A 13,790-nucleotide genomic window follows, 5' to 3' on the forward strand; every position below is an offset into this window, starting at 1 on the left:
TGAATGGCGTCCATGCAGCCTAATGCCTGCTTCATATTTACAGTAGAAACATGGAGATGGATGTTCAGCAGAGCACAAACCGCTTTTCACTGGCACAGGCTCCTCAACTCTTTCCTCACCTGCTCAACCCCGAAAGTGCACATGTGGCTGGTTGACTCAAGGAGAAAGAAGGGTGAAGAGATTGCCACAGAGAAGACTGCAGTGCTCAGCTGAGGCTCACTAAAGTGAGGGTAACAGCCTCTAGTCCACATGGTGCGAACGCAACCCTTCCTCTCCAAGCAGCAATTTTCAAATTGCATGTATTCATTTGAAGGAAAGAGAATTCAAGACATGTTCGGAAAGGTCCTCGCAAACTGTTCGGCAACACAAGAAGAGGAAGCAGGAAGCCGCAGGGGGGATATGACTGTGAGGTGGAGGAGCACTTTGAGGACGATCTGAACCCAACCAGCAGGTCTGCATGCTCGTCCGTCTCTCCAGCCAGAGTCCATCTGTCCAGCCAAGGTACCTGCTGTGTATTTGCACTCTGTGTAGTCCTGCGTACTCTGCGTACTCTGTGTTGCACCACGGTGGTCCCGGAGAAGCGACACCTCGCTCCATTGCACGCAGGCTATATAGAGGAATGACAAAAAAACCCACTTGAACTTGAGCTTGAACTTGTACCAGTGGGACAACAGACATGATCTCCAGCACGAGACCATGAGTGCGATGCTCGTGGGATGGAGACGAGAACCTCCAGCTGGGGTCGGCTGTGTTGTTCTCTGCAGGTTGGGGGAAGAGCTGTCCCGGAGAGGGTGCTTTCAGAAGCTCATGGTCCTTTCTGCGAGCAGCGGCTTGGTGCAGCGGCTGCAGTAGTGTAAAAACACCGTAAACGCTGTAGAAAACACTGAGGGGAAGCAGGAGCCAAGTTGGACACTCCAGACATGTGAGAAGCACTTCAATGTCTGGCGGCACTCTGGTGCAGCGGGTAATCCGGCTGCCGCACAGTGCCCGGGCTCCTTGGCTGTAGGTTTGAATCCTGCTCAGTCTGTGTGGATGTTGTACGTTTTTCCTGTGTTCGTGTGGTTTTCCTCCAGGTGCTCTGGTTTCCTTCCACACCGGTGACTTGAAATTGCCTGCGGGATGTCAGTGAACATCTGTGTATGGCTGCCTTGTGATACGGTGTGCCCTGGGATGGGCTCTGGACCACCATGACCCTGACAAGGGCCAACGGTGTGCGAAATGTGCGCGAGCACAGCACACCTAGTTGGAATTGTGCGAATCCTTTAGCAAGAGGGGTCACTCAGCCTCTTCTCCTCCAGCAGGAAAGACGAGAGTCGGGGAACAAAGCCCTGGCCGCCGAGGACGCGCGCAGCTTGCGTTCAGAGTGAGACCCGGAGCAATGACTGCACACTCAGCTTCAGCTCCACAGCCACATGCAGTGCGACACACTTCAGATTTACCCCGGCGACTGTATGTTACCCCTCTTCGGCACACCAACGACACACACAGCCTGCGCTCTATAGCACACGCACAGTCCGTTTCACAGTCACCGAGTGTGGCGACACGCCGAGGGGCCCCTGTTCAGCAGCAACGCAGCAGCGACACACACAACCTGTAACACGGAGCAGTTCACCGGCACCAACCTTCACCAGATGGCAGTAGGAAGACGGCGCGCTCCCCTCTGGCCCGGGGCTCTTCTCCTGCTGGCAAGCGCAGGGTCAAAGGAGCCCTGAGCTCCACGGAGAGCCGGCCCTGCGTCCGCGAAGGAAAGCAGAAGCAGCGAGCAGCTCGATCGTCTCCACGGAGCCCCCGATCCCCACACCCGATAAGTCCAGATCAGCCGCTGTAATCCCATGTCTCCCTGTTTGTGACTGTGTGTGTGTCAGAGGGAGGGACTTCACGTGTGTGTGGAAGCCTAACCAGCCTGTGTGTGTATGCGGATGCGTAAGGGGGAGCCAGGCCGCGTGTGCGTGTGTGATGGTTACCCGACAGTACATGGAGTACCGAACAAGAGTACAGTACACGGTTCAGTTGCAGCCTGGTGCTTATGTGCGCACAAGTGTGTGACGAAGTGACACACAGCCTTGTGTGTGTCTCTGCTTCTAAGTCAGCGTAAATCCCCTTAGCCTGCCTGGCTCAAAATAGCACGGGTCCTTGAGATCTCCGATGGGGGCGGACTTGGTCGAGCTGGGCGCGACGAAGGGCACAGGCTCCATAGGGAGCGCACGGGTGTGTCGACTGCACCGAGACACGTGTGTGTGCGTGTGTACGGTGAAGAGCAGAGCGTTCTAGAAGCACCTGACACACTGCATTTGCAACGACTTTGAGCCACATCAAAAGGTCACAATTTATTTATTATGTCAAAAGGTCTTTATTCTTTGGTATCAGGGCACAATGAGCAAAAAAGTGAGACGTCCTTCCCAGATCTCCCATGAGGCTGTGCAACGCCCCGGAACCAGTCAACAGCGTCCGAGTCCAAACTGAGGTCCACGTGGTGCTGACTGAGTCTTTCCTCATTTCTTCTGCACAGGAGCACAGCGCACAGAACAGGGATTCTACAAAAACACATCTTTGCAGACAAATTAGCTTGACGGCAAGTAGCAAACACACAGACAAGACGTGCAAAAGGACTCGGTCAACTGATGTCCCCTCGTGTGCTGCATGGAAAAAGCACGTGGTTCAAAGCAAAGGCTCGGGAAGGCCAAGGGACGTGTTACGAGCAAACTTATCGACACCATGCAGCGAACTGCTCGGTTACTGCATCACCGTGGTTTGGGGTCACACGCGGGAATAGTACGAAAAAAGTCCTCTTCGGGAACATGAGGTCTCAAAGCAGGAGACAGCAAGACGCAATGAGGAAGAGCACAGCTGGAATGAGGACCTCGCCCCCATCCAAGCCGGAGAGTCGAAAGAAGCCACTTTGAAAGGCAATGACTTCCGCCTATTGGTGGCTCCTAACATCCACCTCAGATGTCCCGCAGCAGAGCTACTAGGCGTCGCTTTCTTCTGGACCGCCCAATTCACGCTGCAGTTCCAAGTGTCTTCACCCAGCCTTTGCCACCATTGCTCGGCCACTTCCTCACCCAAGCATCTCAAGCCCGAGCCTCAGAGCTCATCGCGTGCTGTGCTGTCCAGAGGAGACCGGAGCACATCTGCGTTCTGGGCCTCGTTGCTGAGCTCCTCTTGTTCTTGGGTCTTGCGGGACCGGGCTCGGTCCCAGTCGGTGGCGAGCGCTTTGTTGTCCCATACGACGGAGGTTTCCGTGTCGCTGATGTATCCTGGGTCGCCACTGTAGTGGGTTGGGAACACCAGGAGGGGCTCTGCAGAGAACGCCTTCAGATCCCTCGTTTCAAAGTGTTCCATGTAGTCGGAGCTGGCAAGAAGAGCCGAAGAGTTTCATGGCCCTGCTTTGTGCCCTGAACAACCTCGAGGGGTCGGCAATACATCTCGTCAGGTTTACACGCCAGCACCTCTTGCCTGTAGCCACAGCTGCCAGAACACAGAGGGCTAAATGAAGGGGAAAGACAACCCTAACCCTACGGAAGTGCAGCGCAACACTTACATGGGATGTTTGTTGTACATCACAGGAAGGAACTCGTCCACTGGTAGCATCTTGCTAAGGGGATCAGCCTTGAGGAGTTTGGAGGCACCTTGCAGTGACATCATGTATCCCAATGTCCAATAGGAGTAGTCAGCCTCCACCAGGCTGCGAATGTTGGGCACCGACTTCTCTGGCCTGTCCACCTGCATCCTCTTCCGCCCGATGTATCTGAGACAACGGAAAAGAGCCACGTGACGACGGCGGAGGCACGACGTAAAGCACTTCCAAGAGGGAGCAAAACGAAGGCCACAGCTCACATAAGGTCCCAGTCTAGGCCCTGGCTCTCAACCTCGCTCATCAGGTTGCGCAGGCGACGCTTGAAGAAAACCTCGAAACGTACGTCGTCCTCAACCACCAGCGATGTCTTCAGCTGCCGCTGCACGATCTGACAGAAAGGAAGAGCGCAGGGACGCACAGAGTACACGGACACGTTAGAACCTTTTGTCAACGGCATCGACTCGGCGCACGAGCTCGGACCTCGCCTCATCTCCTCACCTCCTTCCAGACACCACAGTGCGAGAGGAAGCAGCCGAGCTCACCCTTGGTGAGGGGTCGCCCGTGGTACGGGTCGCTGTACCCGGGCAGCATCCGGATGCCCATGGCCTGGATCTGACTGGCATTCAATGCTCTGGGAGCCGGAAGGACAGTTTCACAAGTTAACGCCGGTTCTCAGGAGCGGATCTGAAGCTCTTAAGATGTTTGCAATATCATGTCGATTTTACCACGTACTGACTGGTGAACTCTGTACTTCATGATGCTTCCTGCACTCATAACTTTGAGTCCACATTTTTATTGCTCGCTGTAAACTTATCACTTTGACCCGAGGCCAGCTCACACACGCCCTGCTGGCTGTGCTCAGGGACACACCTGCCATCTATTGCGTTGACCATCTTGCAGGAGATCTCCTGCTCGTAAAGGGAGCTCAGCATGCTCTGTCGTCGATGGGGGCGCCGCTGCAGGTTGATCATGAAAATCTGTGGAGGGCACGTCCTCGTCACGGACAAAGTCAAGGAAAGGGCAGCGGTGGGAGCGGAGGAGGCGAGACGGGCCCGGGAGCGGGAGAAGCCGTTCCCCTACGCACGGCCACACACGCAAGCGAAAGCGAGCGCTTACCTCATCAAAGCCCATCTTGTCTGGGTGCTTCGGAGGAAGAGAAATGAAGCTGGAAGGTTCCAGTGGAGGGTGACACTGCAGAAGAAAGGCAGAAAGACGGAGGAAAGCAGGACAGAGAGAGGGTGGAGATGATGATGATGGAGAGGAGCACTAACACAACCATCACGTACCAGACTTGGCTTCCAAGAAAGTGTCTGAGAACCTAACGGCAGTACACAATATCTAATAATAAAAGTTTCAGCCTTTAATTAAAGTGAAAAGTTGTGAACACTGAAAGACAAGTGCGCACTGGCCGGAGCAGCCACACACACACACACACACACACACAAAACAAACGTGCGCACTGACCTCAGCTTCATTCCTCGTCTCATGAATCCTCCTCCTCCTTCGACCCCGACTCACCCATGACCTCCAGCTGCGTGTGCAGGAAGTCGTCGGCTTCGTCCTGCAGGGAGTGGTGGGAGCGCAGCGGGATGGGGAGGAACCCGTAAGTCTCCTCGTTACACACGAACATCCGCACATGTGCAAGGGAGCAGGGTGGAACACGCTTTCCGAACACGTCGCACCGTTTGAGGAAACACTCCACCACCACCACCTCGTTGTCTTCGTGCCGCGCATCTGACGTCGGCTTTAACCGAGCAGCTCCCCGGCACCTGTCCGGTTCCACGGCACAGCCAGCGGGGCTGCGACGGTGGGACGCGAGCACGTGAGGACAGACCCCCCCCTTCCCCCCAACGCCCGTCATCCCACCTGCCATGCGGGCCGAGCGCGCAAAGACAATGATGTCATCGAAGGCCCCGCTGTAGTCGGCGTGGGGTGGATAGAAGGCCAGCTGACGGGACGCCTCCTTGCGCAGGTCAATCAAGAAGGTGGAGTGCACCACGGGAACGGCAAAGCAGCCCTTGTGCTCCCGCCTGCGGATGGGCACATAGGCAGGGGTCCGCTTGTAGTAGCCCTGGGGGCACAAAACACAAGGTACAGAGTGGTACGTGCTGAGCTCTGGGTCTCTCTGTGGGAGTCCTGGGGCCAGCAAGACACACGGCACGAATACACTCCGAGCTCTAGGGCCCTCGTACCCGAGCGGTCATGCCACACCAAAAGTTGGAGTAGGTGCCTCGGGACTCCAGCATGGGCGCCACGATGGTCTTGTTCTCCGAGACGAGCTTCCAGAGCACATCCTCATTGGTCAGGATGTTGTCGCAGTCCACCAGCTGAGAGAAACGGGGCGACAGGAGGTGAACGGCTGAGGGAGTGCGCCCTCCGCAGGTCTACTGATGCGTAACAAGCACATAAACAACACTTTGTGCTATATAAAAGGTGTTAGGGAATAATGCAGGGCTAAGGTCCACTTTGAAACGAAATTCAGCAAGTCAGCGATTATTCCGAACACCAATACACCCCAGTGTAAAAGAGAGAAAGTTGCTCTGAAGATAAGTGTTGAATGTGTGTAACTGATCAGAGAGATTAATAATTATGCAAATTGCAGCTTTGGTAAATAAACAGGAATTCGAAAAAGCTCCGACTGACAGTCTCTGGCGAGACATCTGCACGTGAACAGTGAACCTTTGGCCAGGCTCGATGCGCCACTTGCAGCGAAGAGCGGCCAAGGCGCTACGACACATTCAGCCACTAGGAGCAGCGTAGAGCTGAAGGAAGAAGCGGTGCCCGGCGCTCCTGCCCCTACCGGCCCCTACCCGACCCTAGGGGCTCGACCCTCCCCGACCCTACCCGACCCTACCGGCCCCTACCTGGCAACAACACCCCACTCGCTTTCCAAGACAAGATGGATGGATGAGTTTCTGAAATGTTCTTTAGAAAGTATCCAAGTTCATTTCCATTTTAGCTCTGAAGCCACAGCTCTGAGTCATTTACACACTCTGTACTGCACGGAAATCATTTTCAGTTCCCGACGCGAGTCACGCTGCAAGAAAACAAAGCCGAGTGCCACCGGGTCGCCGGGCACTCGTTCGGCGCACGGAACCCGCACAGAAGCCGACAGGCGCGAACTCGGGAGCCGCACCAGGAAAAAATCAGCCCACGTCTCCCAGGCCGTGTCCAGCGCTGCCTGACGCAATCTCATCACGTGTTCGTAGCGCTGGTTCGGCCAGTGTTTGGGCCCCTCCTCATCCTCATAGCTCCTGGCAAGAGGAAGACACGCACAGTCACTGCCAGGCACGATCAAACACGCACCTGGGACGGGTGCTCGTGGGGCGAAGGCCGGCACTCACCGGGGCTCCTCCCGGGGTCTCCACTCCACACGGTGGTAGGAGCTCTGCACCCGAGCGAGCCGCTCGCGCAGCACGGCTGTGGCGTTGTCCACATTGTGATCTGTTGCCACCCTGTGGACACGCAACACCAGGTTCCCTCGCGTGAGTCAAACGCCACACGTACGACCGTGCGGAAGGGCGACCGCCAGAGACGGGGGGGGACGCAGCGAAGCAGGAACTGGAGGTGAAGGGGGAGGCGGATGTCCGTGAAGCAGGGTGAAGGTTGTCTCACCGCATCTTCTGGGACTGGCTGATGGAGCCTCGGGAGGGGAAAGGTCTGCACGGGAGAGGGAACACTGGAAATCTTCCCCAGGCGTGCGAGTCTCGCACCCGTGACTACGCCTGGAGAACACGAGTGCGCGTGCACTCTGGTGGAAAGGAGATACGAACAAGGAGGATGAGCGCATCGAAACTCCGGAAAGACGAGGGGAAGGAAACGACGACGGGTCGCACGCTTTGCGGAGTCTCACAGACGCAGCAGAGAAAGGAGGGAGGGAGGGAAATGAAAGTGCTGTCAAGTACTCCTTCTGTTCCGCAAATCCCAAAACACGTACAACAAGCGGAACCTGCGTTGCAGAGGCACACGCGTTCACTAAAAAGGGGAAAGGCGAGTGGCGCAGCAGCGCGCTCAGCTTTTGGCCAGCAGGTGGTGCGGTGGTTAGAGGCGTCGCCCCCCCCCTCCGGACCCACAGATCCCACGTTCACCACCGGCCAGAAGCACGACAGGCCGAATGAGCGCAAACAGCACAACGGCGCAATCGCTTTGAGGGGAAGCATCAGCGGAATTAGTAAAGGTAAATACCGTACGTAACACAGGATGGGGCGAATATGAACGTAACCATGTTTACACACGTGTACCGCTCTGCACCTGTGCTTTTGCGTGAGCTTAAGAGGAAGACGGTCGCACAGCTTGTTCTGCGCAGAGCGTGTCCCCACCTCGCGTGCCGAACGGCCGCTTTTCCCGAACCAGGGAGCGTAGGACACGTGTCTTCTGGACAAAGACGCGGCGACCGGCAAAGTGCTGCAATGCTTTGGGTTATTTGAGCGGAACGAGGCATCAAACAGCCAAGATACCGGTAGGAATGCGAAGGTCATCAAGACTTTAACTTGGGTCACGGACAGCCACGAGCACGGCTTCGAGCGCAACGATAACGCGGCGAGGCGCAGCATCGCTCGAGGACCCAAAGCGAAGCGCAAAATCGGACCGTGCTTCGCACACGTTCTTCGCAGCAATGTTGGAGAGGCGTTCTGTCCCAGGAGAAGGTCGGCTTTTCACTGACCGCTGCACTTGCGCAAGAAGAGCAAGGAGCCACCCGAACGCTCAACTGCGGAGGCTTTAGAAGGTCTCACAGGGACGAGGACAACGTGTCACTCTGTGGACCTACTGCCAGGGCGGTCAACGTGCGCACGTACCCTCGTTCAAGCGCGTTTGATGACGAGGGTGCGTTTATACAGGACACTTTTGTCATGCATCACTGAGGATGTCCTCTCAAACTACTGCTGCTGACTCTTGGTACAACCCTACGTTGACAATGTCCACAGTTAGCGAGGAAACACAGAACACCATCTGTCCACCGCCGAATTTTTGTGTAATCCCAAGTCCAACACGTCACGCTTGGGTTGCAGACGCAATCCACCGGCCGTCGACGCCGCTCACTTCTTCCGAGGTTGAGTAAGTCCAAGGTGGTCAACGCAGAGGTACACGGCCCTCCGTCCACCTGCTCGAGTCTCTTCGTGCCGGCGGCCCTGAATTCATGCTCCCGGGAAGCTCCGAACCAGGATTTGGCCAGTTTTCATTTTCGCTGCACTCTGGACCTCGTCCAAACATCTCACCTCTCGTGTGTCCAATGGCGCGAGAGTCGCTCACATGGCTTGTGCCACAATACTGGAACAAGGATGACCATGACGCCTTGGATCTACAGCTCACGGAGACATCAAGGAACGTCTGCAGCTCCCACACGCCGTCTTCAATATTTCCTTATAAGAAGTTATTCGCAGATTCGTTTAAGTTTCCTCATTTTAAATCCCTTTACAACAGAGCGATAGCTTCATCTCAGCAGTTGTACAGGGGGCCAGCACTTCAGAGGAGCTGGATTTTACTTCTGAAAATAATCTGCTGTGAGTAAGAAATGACAACAGATGCAAAGAAAGGACGCGTGATGCTGTAAAGAAACTGACTCATATAAGACACCACATATTTGAAAACTGCATATTTAATACACAGTACAATCGCCAGGAGTTCTCTACAACTTCCTTTAACCCTTTTGGAAAAAGTCACGAGGTTCACAGACAACACAGATAACGGTTGTATCGATGTGACACAAGCGCCTTCCATCCTGGAGATGTGGGGTTCTCTGAAGGACACCTTCCTCACTATTTAATGCAGGGTTTGCCTTATACATTTGTCCTCACGACAGGGACACGTGCGACAGAAGCAGCTTTGTCCAGCGAGCCGTGCGAGGGGCCGCTCGCTCCACGTCATCGGTCTTTGTCCCGACGAGAAGTACAGCGGTAAGAAGTGCGGTTCATTCCACGGAGACACCGAAGCTCGGTAGTCAGCGTTCTTTTGTCTTTTACCGAGTGACCTTTACAAAAACGGTGTGAAAAACAGAGTACGCTACATGGCGACAGCTTCACGGTGTGTCCTTTGAAGAGCCGAGCTCGACTTCACACACCAGAAGGCTGTTGCCATAAACTCCCGTGATCGCACCTTGGGCTTTTTGTGTGCCCTGAGGCTGCGCGGATGGGGGAGGGAGCGTCACGAAGGCTTCCGCTGCGTCAGGTCTGGACACGTCCAGCTGGCATCTCCACGCAGGGAGGCCTCAGTCACACGGCGCGTCGCATCACCGCTTCATCTTCCCCAACCTGTCCCACTGCAACCGTGATGGAAACGTGCACCGTCTTCCAGACGAGAAGGTGCAAACGCAGTAGATTCCAAAGCCTAGAGAGAGCCCGCTGAAAACACACACACACACACACACACACACACACACACACACACACACACACACACACACACACACACACACACACACACACACACGTGCGCGCACAGCAGTCTGATCTACTGGTCAGCTGTCATCTCATCTTTTACTCACTGCCGGTCTATTCCTGCACATCACACCGCAGACCCAGAAGGTTCTCCACCAGGTTACATGCAGTGAGCAGCACCACACACCTATCGCACAAATAACGACGTCACACCAACCATCCAGAGTCCCACGGATGCCGTGGTGCACTGTGGTGTAGACCCTGGCCTGCAGCCCATCCAGACGCCGACTGCTCAGCAAATCAGTTCCAGTCTCAACTGATCAATAATTAATCATCAATTATTACAGTAAAAAGTTGAACAAAGGCCGGGCAATAAATGGATCTGAAAAAGAAAGAAGGAGGAGGAGAAGAGCAGCAGACACATAAGACACGAAGAAGGAGAGGAGCCCACGCGCCCCTAGAGAGCCACGCGCTCCTTCGGGTAGCGCAGCCGCTCGAGCGCTCCGCGTTACGGCACAGCAGCGGAGCGAGCAGCGGCGACTCGGGGCTCCAGCGCTCCTCCGAGAAGTAGCTCCGGGCCGGCAGCGGCCGCAGCACGACGACGATGGGCGATGGGCGATGGGCGACCAAACCATCGCGGAGTGACGGGAGCGGAGCGGCGTCCAAATACTAACTGCCGACATAAAAGCCCAGACGAAACACCTGAGGCGAATTAAAGGCAATGTCACGTAGCCATTTAAAGGGGACGGTTCCGGTGCGCTCCTTTCCGAACATAATAAGTTCTCGAAGGTGTCAGTACCTGTCCCGCTCTACCCTGAGCTTGTGCAGCTCCTTCTGCTTGGTTGTACGAAAGTGCGATTTGGTGCTTGTCTTAGACACGCTTTTATTACGTGTACGTTAATAATTTAAATGAATCGCTCAGGCGATTCTCTGCTCTCCACAGTACCACATCTATCCTAATACCGTAAAAGCCCTTTAAGAGAGACCGCCCTTGTTGAGGTGGAAACCGCCAGAAAGTTCTGCGGCGGTGGGCGTGGCATGAACGTTCGGTGGGCGTGGCTAACAACTTGCATCGTCTGGCAGTGGCCTAAGAAGCGCGATCGTTATTATCGTTGTCAATTCTCTTGTGACGAACAATAACTCAGTGTATACAAAGAGAAAAAGGAGTTCTTTGAAGAAAATGAGAAGAAAACTCATTTTGACATGATGCAGGTCCTCACTGTGTCCATCACACACGTGTTTAGTCCCTGCTCGCACTGCGCTCCTTGTCCATGTTTGTGATCGTTGCTCAGATTGTCCCTTCGCTGCGAGTCAAGCATCTTTGTGTCTGCAGGTTAGAACCCGTCTCCGTCTCAAGCGTCCCCACTGTGACAGACAGGTTTGACATTTACAGCAGACCAGTTTCTCAGAGAACGACGCAAAGAGCTCGTGACACCAACAGAAGAGAGATTTGGACACGGACGCGTGCTTCTACAGTACAGCTAATCTGCCACACACCACGGTATGAACCAGTGTACATCACATGAGTAGCTGCATAAAGGTTTGTCCATTGTTCTACAATTTTTAATCACAAAATTATTCAACGTAAATCGAGCACTTAAAAGATCAGGGGAGAAGTGAGTTTGAAAGAGATGAGTTTTGAGACCCTTCCTGAACACAGAGAGAGATTCAGCAGTTCCGAGTGACAGGGGGAGATCTTTCCGCCGCATCGCAGCCAGAACCGAAGACCTTCGTGCTTTTGATTTTACGTGGGACCGCCAGGCGGGGGGAGGTGGAGGACTGTAGCAGTCTGGTTGTGGCTGTTTTTATTTTCATAAGTGCCGCGAAACACTTTGAAATTCATTTAGCGAACCTTTATTCATTTATCTGACACTTTTCTCCACAGCGACTTAGGTGTTAAGCTCCTTACCCTCATTTACCCATTTATGCAGATTGTGTGGACCGGAGGAACCATGTTCTCCTGCTGGGCTGAGGAATTCCTTGAACATTTTATTCTCTGCTATGTAATATTCGTGCACATTTGTCATATTCTCCATATTTCCTACTTAAACCAGCCACGTTTATTACTGTGTGCTGATTCTGCCGATGCAGATGGCCTCCTTCAGGTTTCGGGAGCTTCTGTCTCACTCCTGGATGTTCTCGTAGGAGTCGACGCTGGACGAGAGAGAGGCCGATGGCGAGAGGCGGCTGCAGGGCCGTGACGGACCTTCAGGGGGCGTCCCGTCCTCGGAGACGTGATCGGAGAGTCCGCCAGCTGGCAGCGGGATGCAGTGTCGAGGCAACGAGTGCTTCATAACTGTAGGGTGCGCGCACACACACACACACACACACACACGCAGAGCAACACGTAAACAACATTTACGCTGCGGTACCATTTTGCTGTGTAAATGGAGCTCAGTTACAGCTCTTTGGACACCAGCACAAGAACAGGGTCGCTGAAGATGCCCCGCGATGCAGCTCATAGCACCGCAGTTCATCTCCAGGGCCCTCGAAGTGTCAGGAACGTTGTGCCGAGCCCTCGAGGACAGAGGTACCGGTGCGCCGTACCTTCTCGGATCTCCTGGCTCAGGTGCTCCCTCAGCACCTGGTGGTACAGGACGTGTGGCTGGAGGAAGGGGGCGTAGTCCGAGTCCACCAGCTGCTCGTAGTGAGACAGGTCCTGTGGGCCAGACCGCAGCGCACATGACAGGAGAAGATGAGGTGAGCAGCTTGATGCATCTGCCGGTCTCTCACACGCGCACGCACACACACACACACACACCTGCTGGCCCAGGCCCTGCAGCAGCCTGGGCAGACTCAGCTGGAGCACACACTCCAGGATTAGCTGGTACTGAGTGTTCCTCAGGTCGTGGTCCAGCTGCTGCATGGATACAGAGGGAGATACTTTGCATATGTCTCCTCGTCGGGGTCATGTGGATTCGCACCCGAGCAGCTGCGTGTGTCCATAGCTGCGTGGACGTTCTCACCTTGAGCACGTGGTTCCGCACCCTCTGCACCGTGGCGCTAATGTGCAGCTGGTCCAGAGACGGGTTGAACTGGCAGGAGAACATGTGTCTGAAGGTCTCTGCAGCCGTGTCCACCAGCTGAGGAGGATGGGGAGGACGAGGAGGACAGGGAGGACGTGGGACTCGTGAAGCGCGGCCCCTTGCCGCTCTGCTCTGTTTTACCGCTAATTAGTAGCTTCGCTCGTGATTTTGACCGTTTGCTTCGACTTGCTGGTGCCCACGTACCGCACACACAACATCGTGCTCCCGTCTCAAGGTGTTTCCACCGCTCACCTGCTGAAGGGTGCTCTGGGCGCGCAGCACCGCCGCCCTACAGGAGGCCACGCGGATGCCCCAGCTGGTGCGCAGCCACGCCTGGCCGCCGGCGCTCAACTCCAGGAGGGCCAGATACTGCGAGACCCTGGCGGAACCCGAGCCCAGCCTGCACAGGGGGCTCAGGAGCTGAAAGGAGCGCAACGAGGCAGCACATGCATGGAAGTGAACTTGTGAGGTGGAAGTGCTGCCCCCTGTGGCGAGTGTGTGAGTAGCTGCACTGCAGCTATACCGCATTTACCCCAGTGCAGCGTGTACTCGTGCTGTATTTACCGCAGTGCAGCATGCTCTTTTTACCCCGGTGCAGTACGTACAGTCTCCCTGGTCCACCGTGCTCTTCCCGTACCTCGCGCAACGGTGTTCTCGAGCTGCTCCTGGACACCATGTCCTCACACACCTCCAGGAAGAGCTGCCTGGCAGCAGAGAAGCCGCTGCAAGTGGGCGTGGCCACCACCTGGACCGTGGGCAGCAGCAGGGGCACCACATCGCGCCACAGACACAGCGAGAGCTCGGCGCGCAGGT

General features: G+C 55.4%; 2 protein-coding genes across 2 annotated transcripts; both read right to left on the reverse strand.

Moving 5' to 3' along the window:
- Window positions 1-2,373: 2,373 nt before the first annotated feature.
- Window positions 2,374-8,864, reverse strand: LOC108919703 (procollagen galactosyltransferase 1-like). The gene is made up of 12 exons (XM_018727918.1): window positions 8,828-8,864; window positions 6,922-7,057; window positions 6,714-6,831; window positions 5,770-5,904; window positions 5,443-5,648; window positions 5,092-5,214; window positions 4,694-4,766; window positions 4,448-4,554; window positions 4,076-4,208; window positions 3,838-3,965; window positions 3,542-3,748; window positions 2,374-3,352 (listed from the first exon to the last, which is right to left on the reverse strand). The coding sequence occupies exons 1-12, from the start codon at window positions 8,862-8,864 to the stop codon at window positions 3,085-3,087; spliced, it is 1,671 nt and encodes a 556-aa protein (XP_018583434.1). The 3' UTR covers window positions 2,374-3,084.
- Window positions 8,865-11,593: 2,729 nt separating this feature from the next.
- On the reverse strand, window positions 11,594-13,557 carry LOC108919729 (protein Niban-like). Its single transcript, XM_018727964.1, has 5 exons — window positions 13,230-13,557; window positions 12,918-13,034; window positions 12,713-12,811; window positions 12,499-12,610; window positions 11,594-12,247 (listed from the first exon to the last, which is right to left on the reverse strand). The coding sequence occupies exons 1-5, from the start codon at window positions 13,503-13,505 to the stop codon at window positions 12,075-12,077; spliced, it is 777 nt and encodes a 258-aa protein (XP_018583480.1). The 5' UTR covers window positions 13,506-13,557; the 3' UTR covers window positions 11,594-12,074.
- Between the last annotated feature and the right edge of the window lie 233 nt (window positions 13,558-13,790).

The sequence above is a fragment of the Scleropages formosus genome, chromosome 1 (genome assembly GCF_900964775.1).
Source record: "Scleropages formosus chromosome 1, fSclFor1.1, whole genome shotgun sequence".
Lineage (NCBI taxonomy): Eukaryota > Metazoa > Chordata > Actinopteri > Osteoglossiformes > Osteoglossidae > Scleropages > Scleropages formosus.

Bases quoted from the DNA above. Each gene is read 5' to 3' on its own strand.
- LOC108919703 (XM_018727918.1), bottom strand. From the start codon at position 8,864: ATGGTCATCCTTGTTCCAGTATTGTGGCACAAGCCAT. The intron at 6,832-6,921 runs GTGAGTGCCGGC...TCCTCTTGCCAG, and splicing joins AGACCCCGGGAGGAGCCCCG to GAGCTATGAGGATGAGGAGG. The intron at 3,353-3,541 runs GTAAGTGTTGCG...TCTTCTTGCCAG, and splicing joins ATGTACAACAAACATCCCAT to CTCCGACTACATGGAACACT.
- LOC108919729 (XM_018727964.1), bottom strand. From the start codon at position 13,505: ATGCGGTATAGCTGCAGTGCAGCTACTCACACACTCGCCACAGGGGGC. The intron at 12,812-12,917 runs GTGAGAACGTCC...GTATCCATGCAG, and splicing joins TGCGGAACCACGTGCTCAAG to CAGCTGGACCACGACCTGAG. The intron at 12,248-12,498 runs GTACGGCGCACC...CGCACCCTACAG, and splicing joins GAGCCAGGAGATCCGAGAAG to TTATGAAGCACTCGTTGCCT.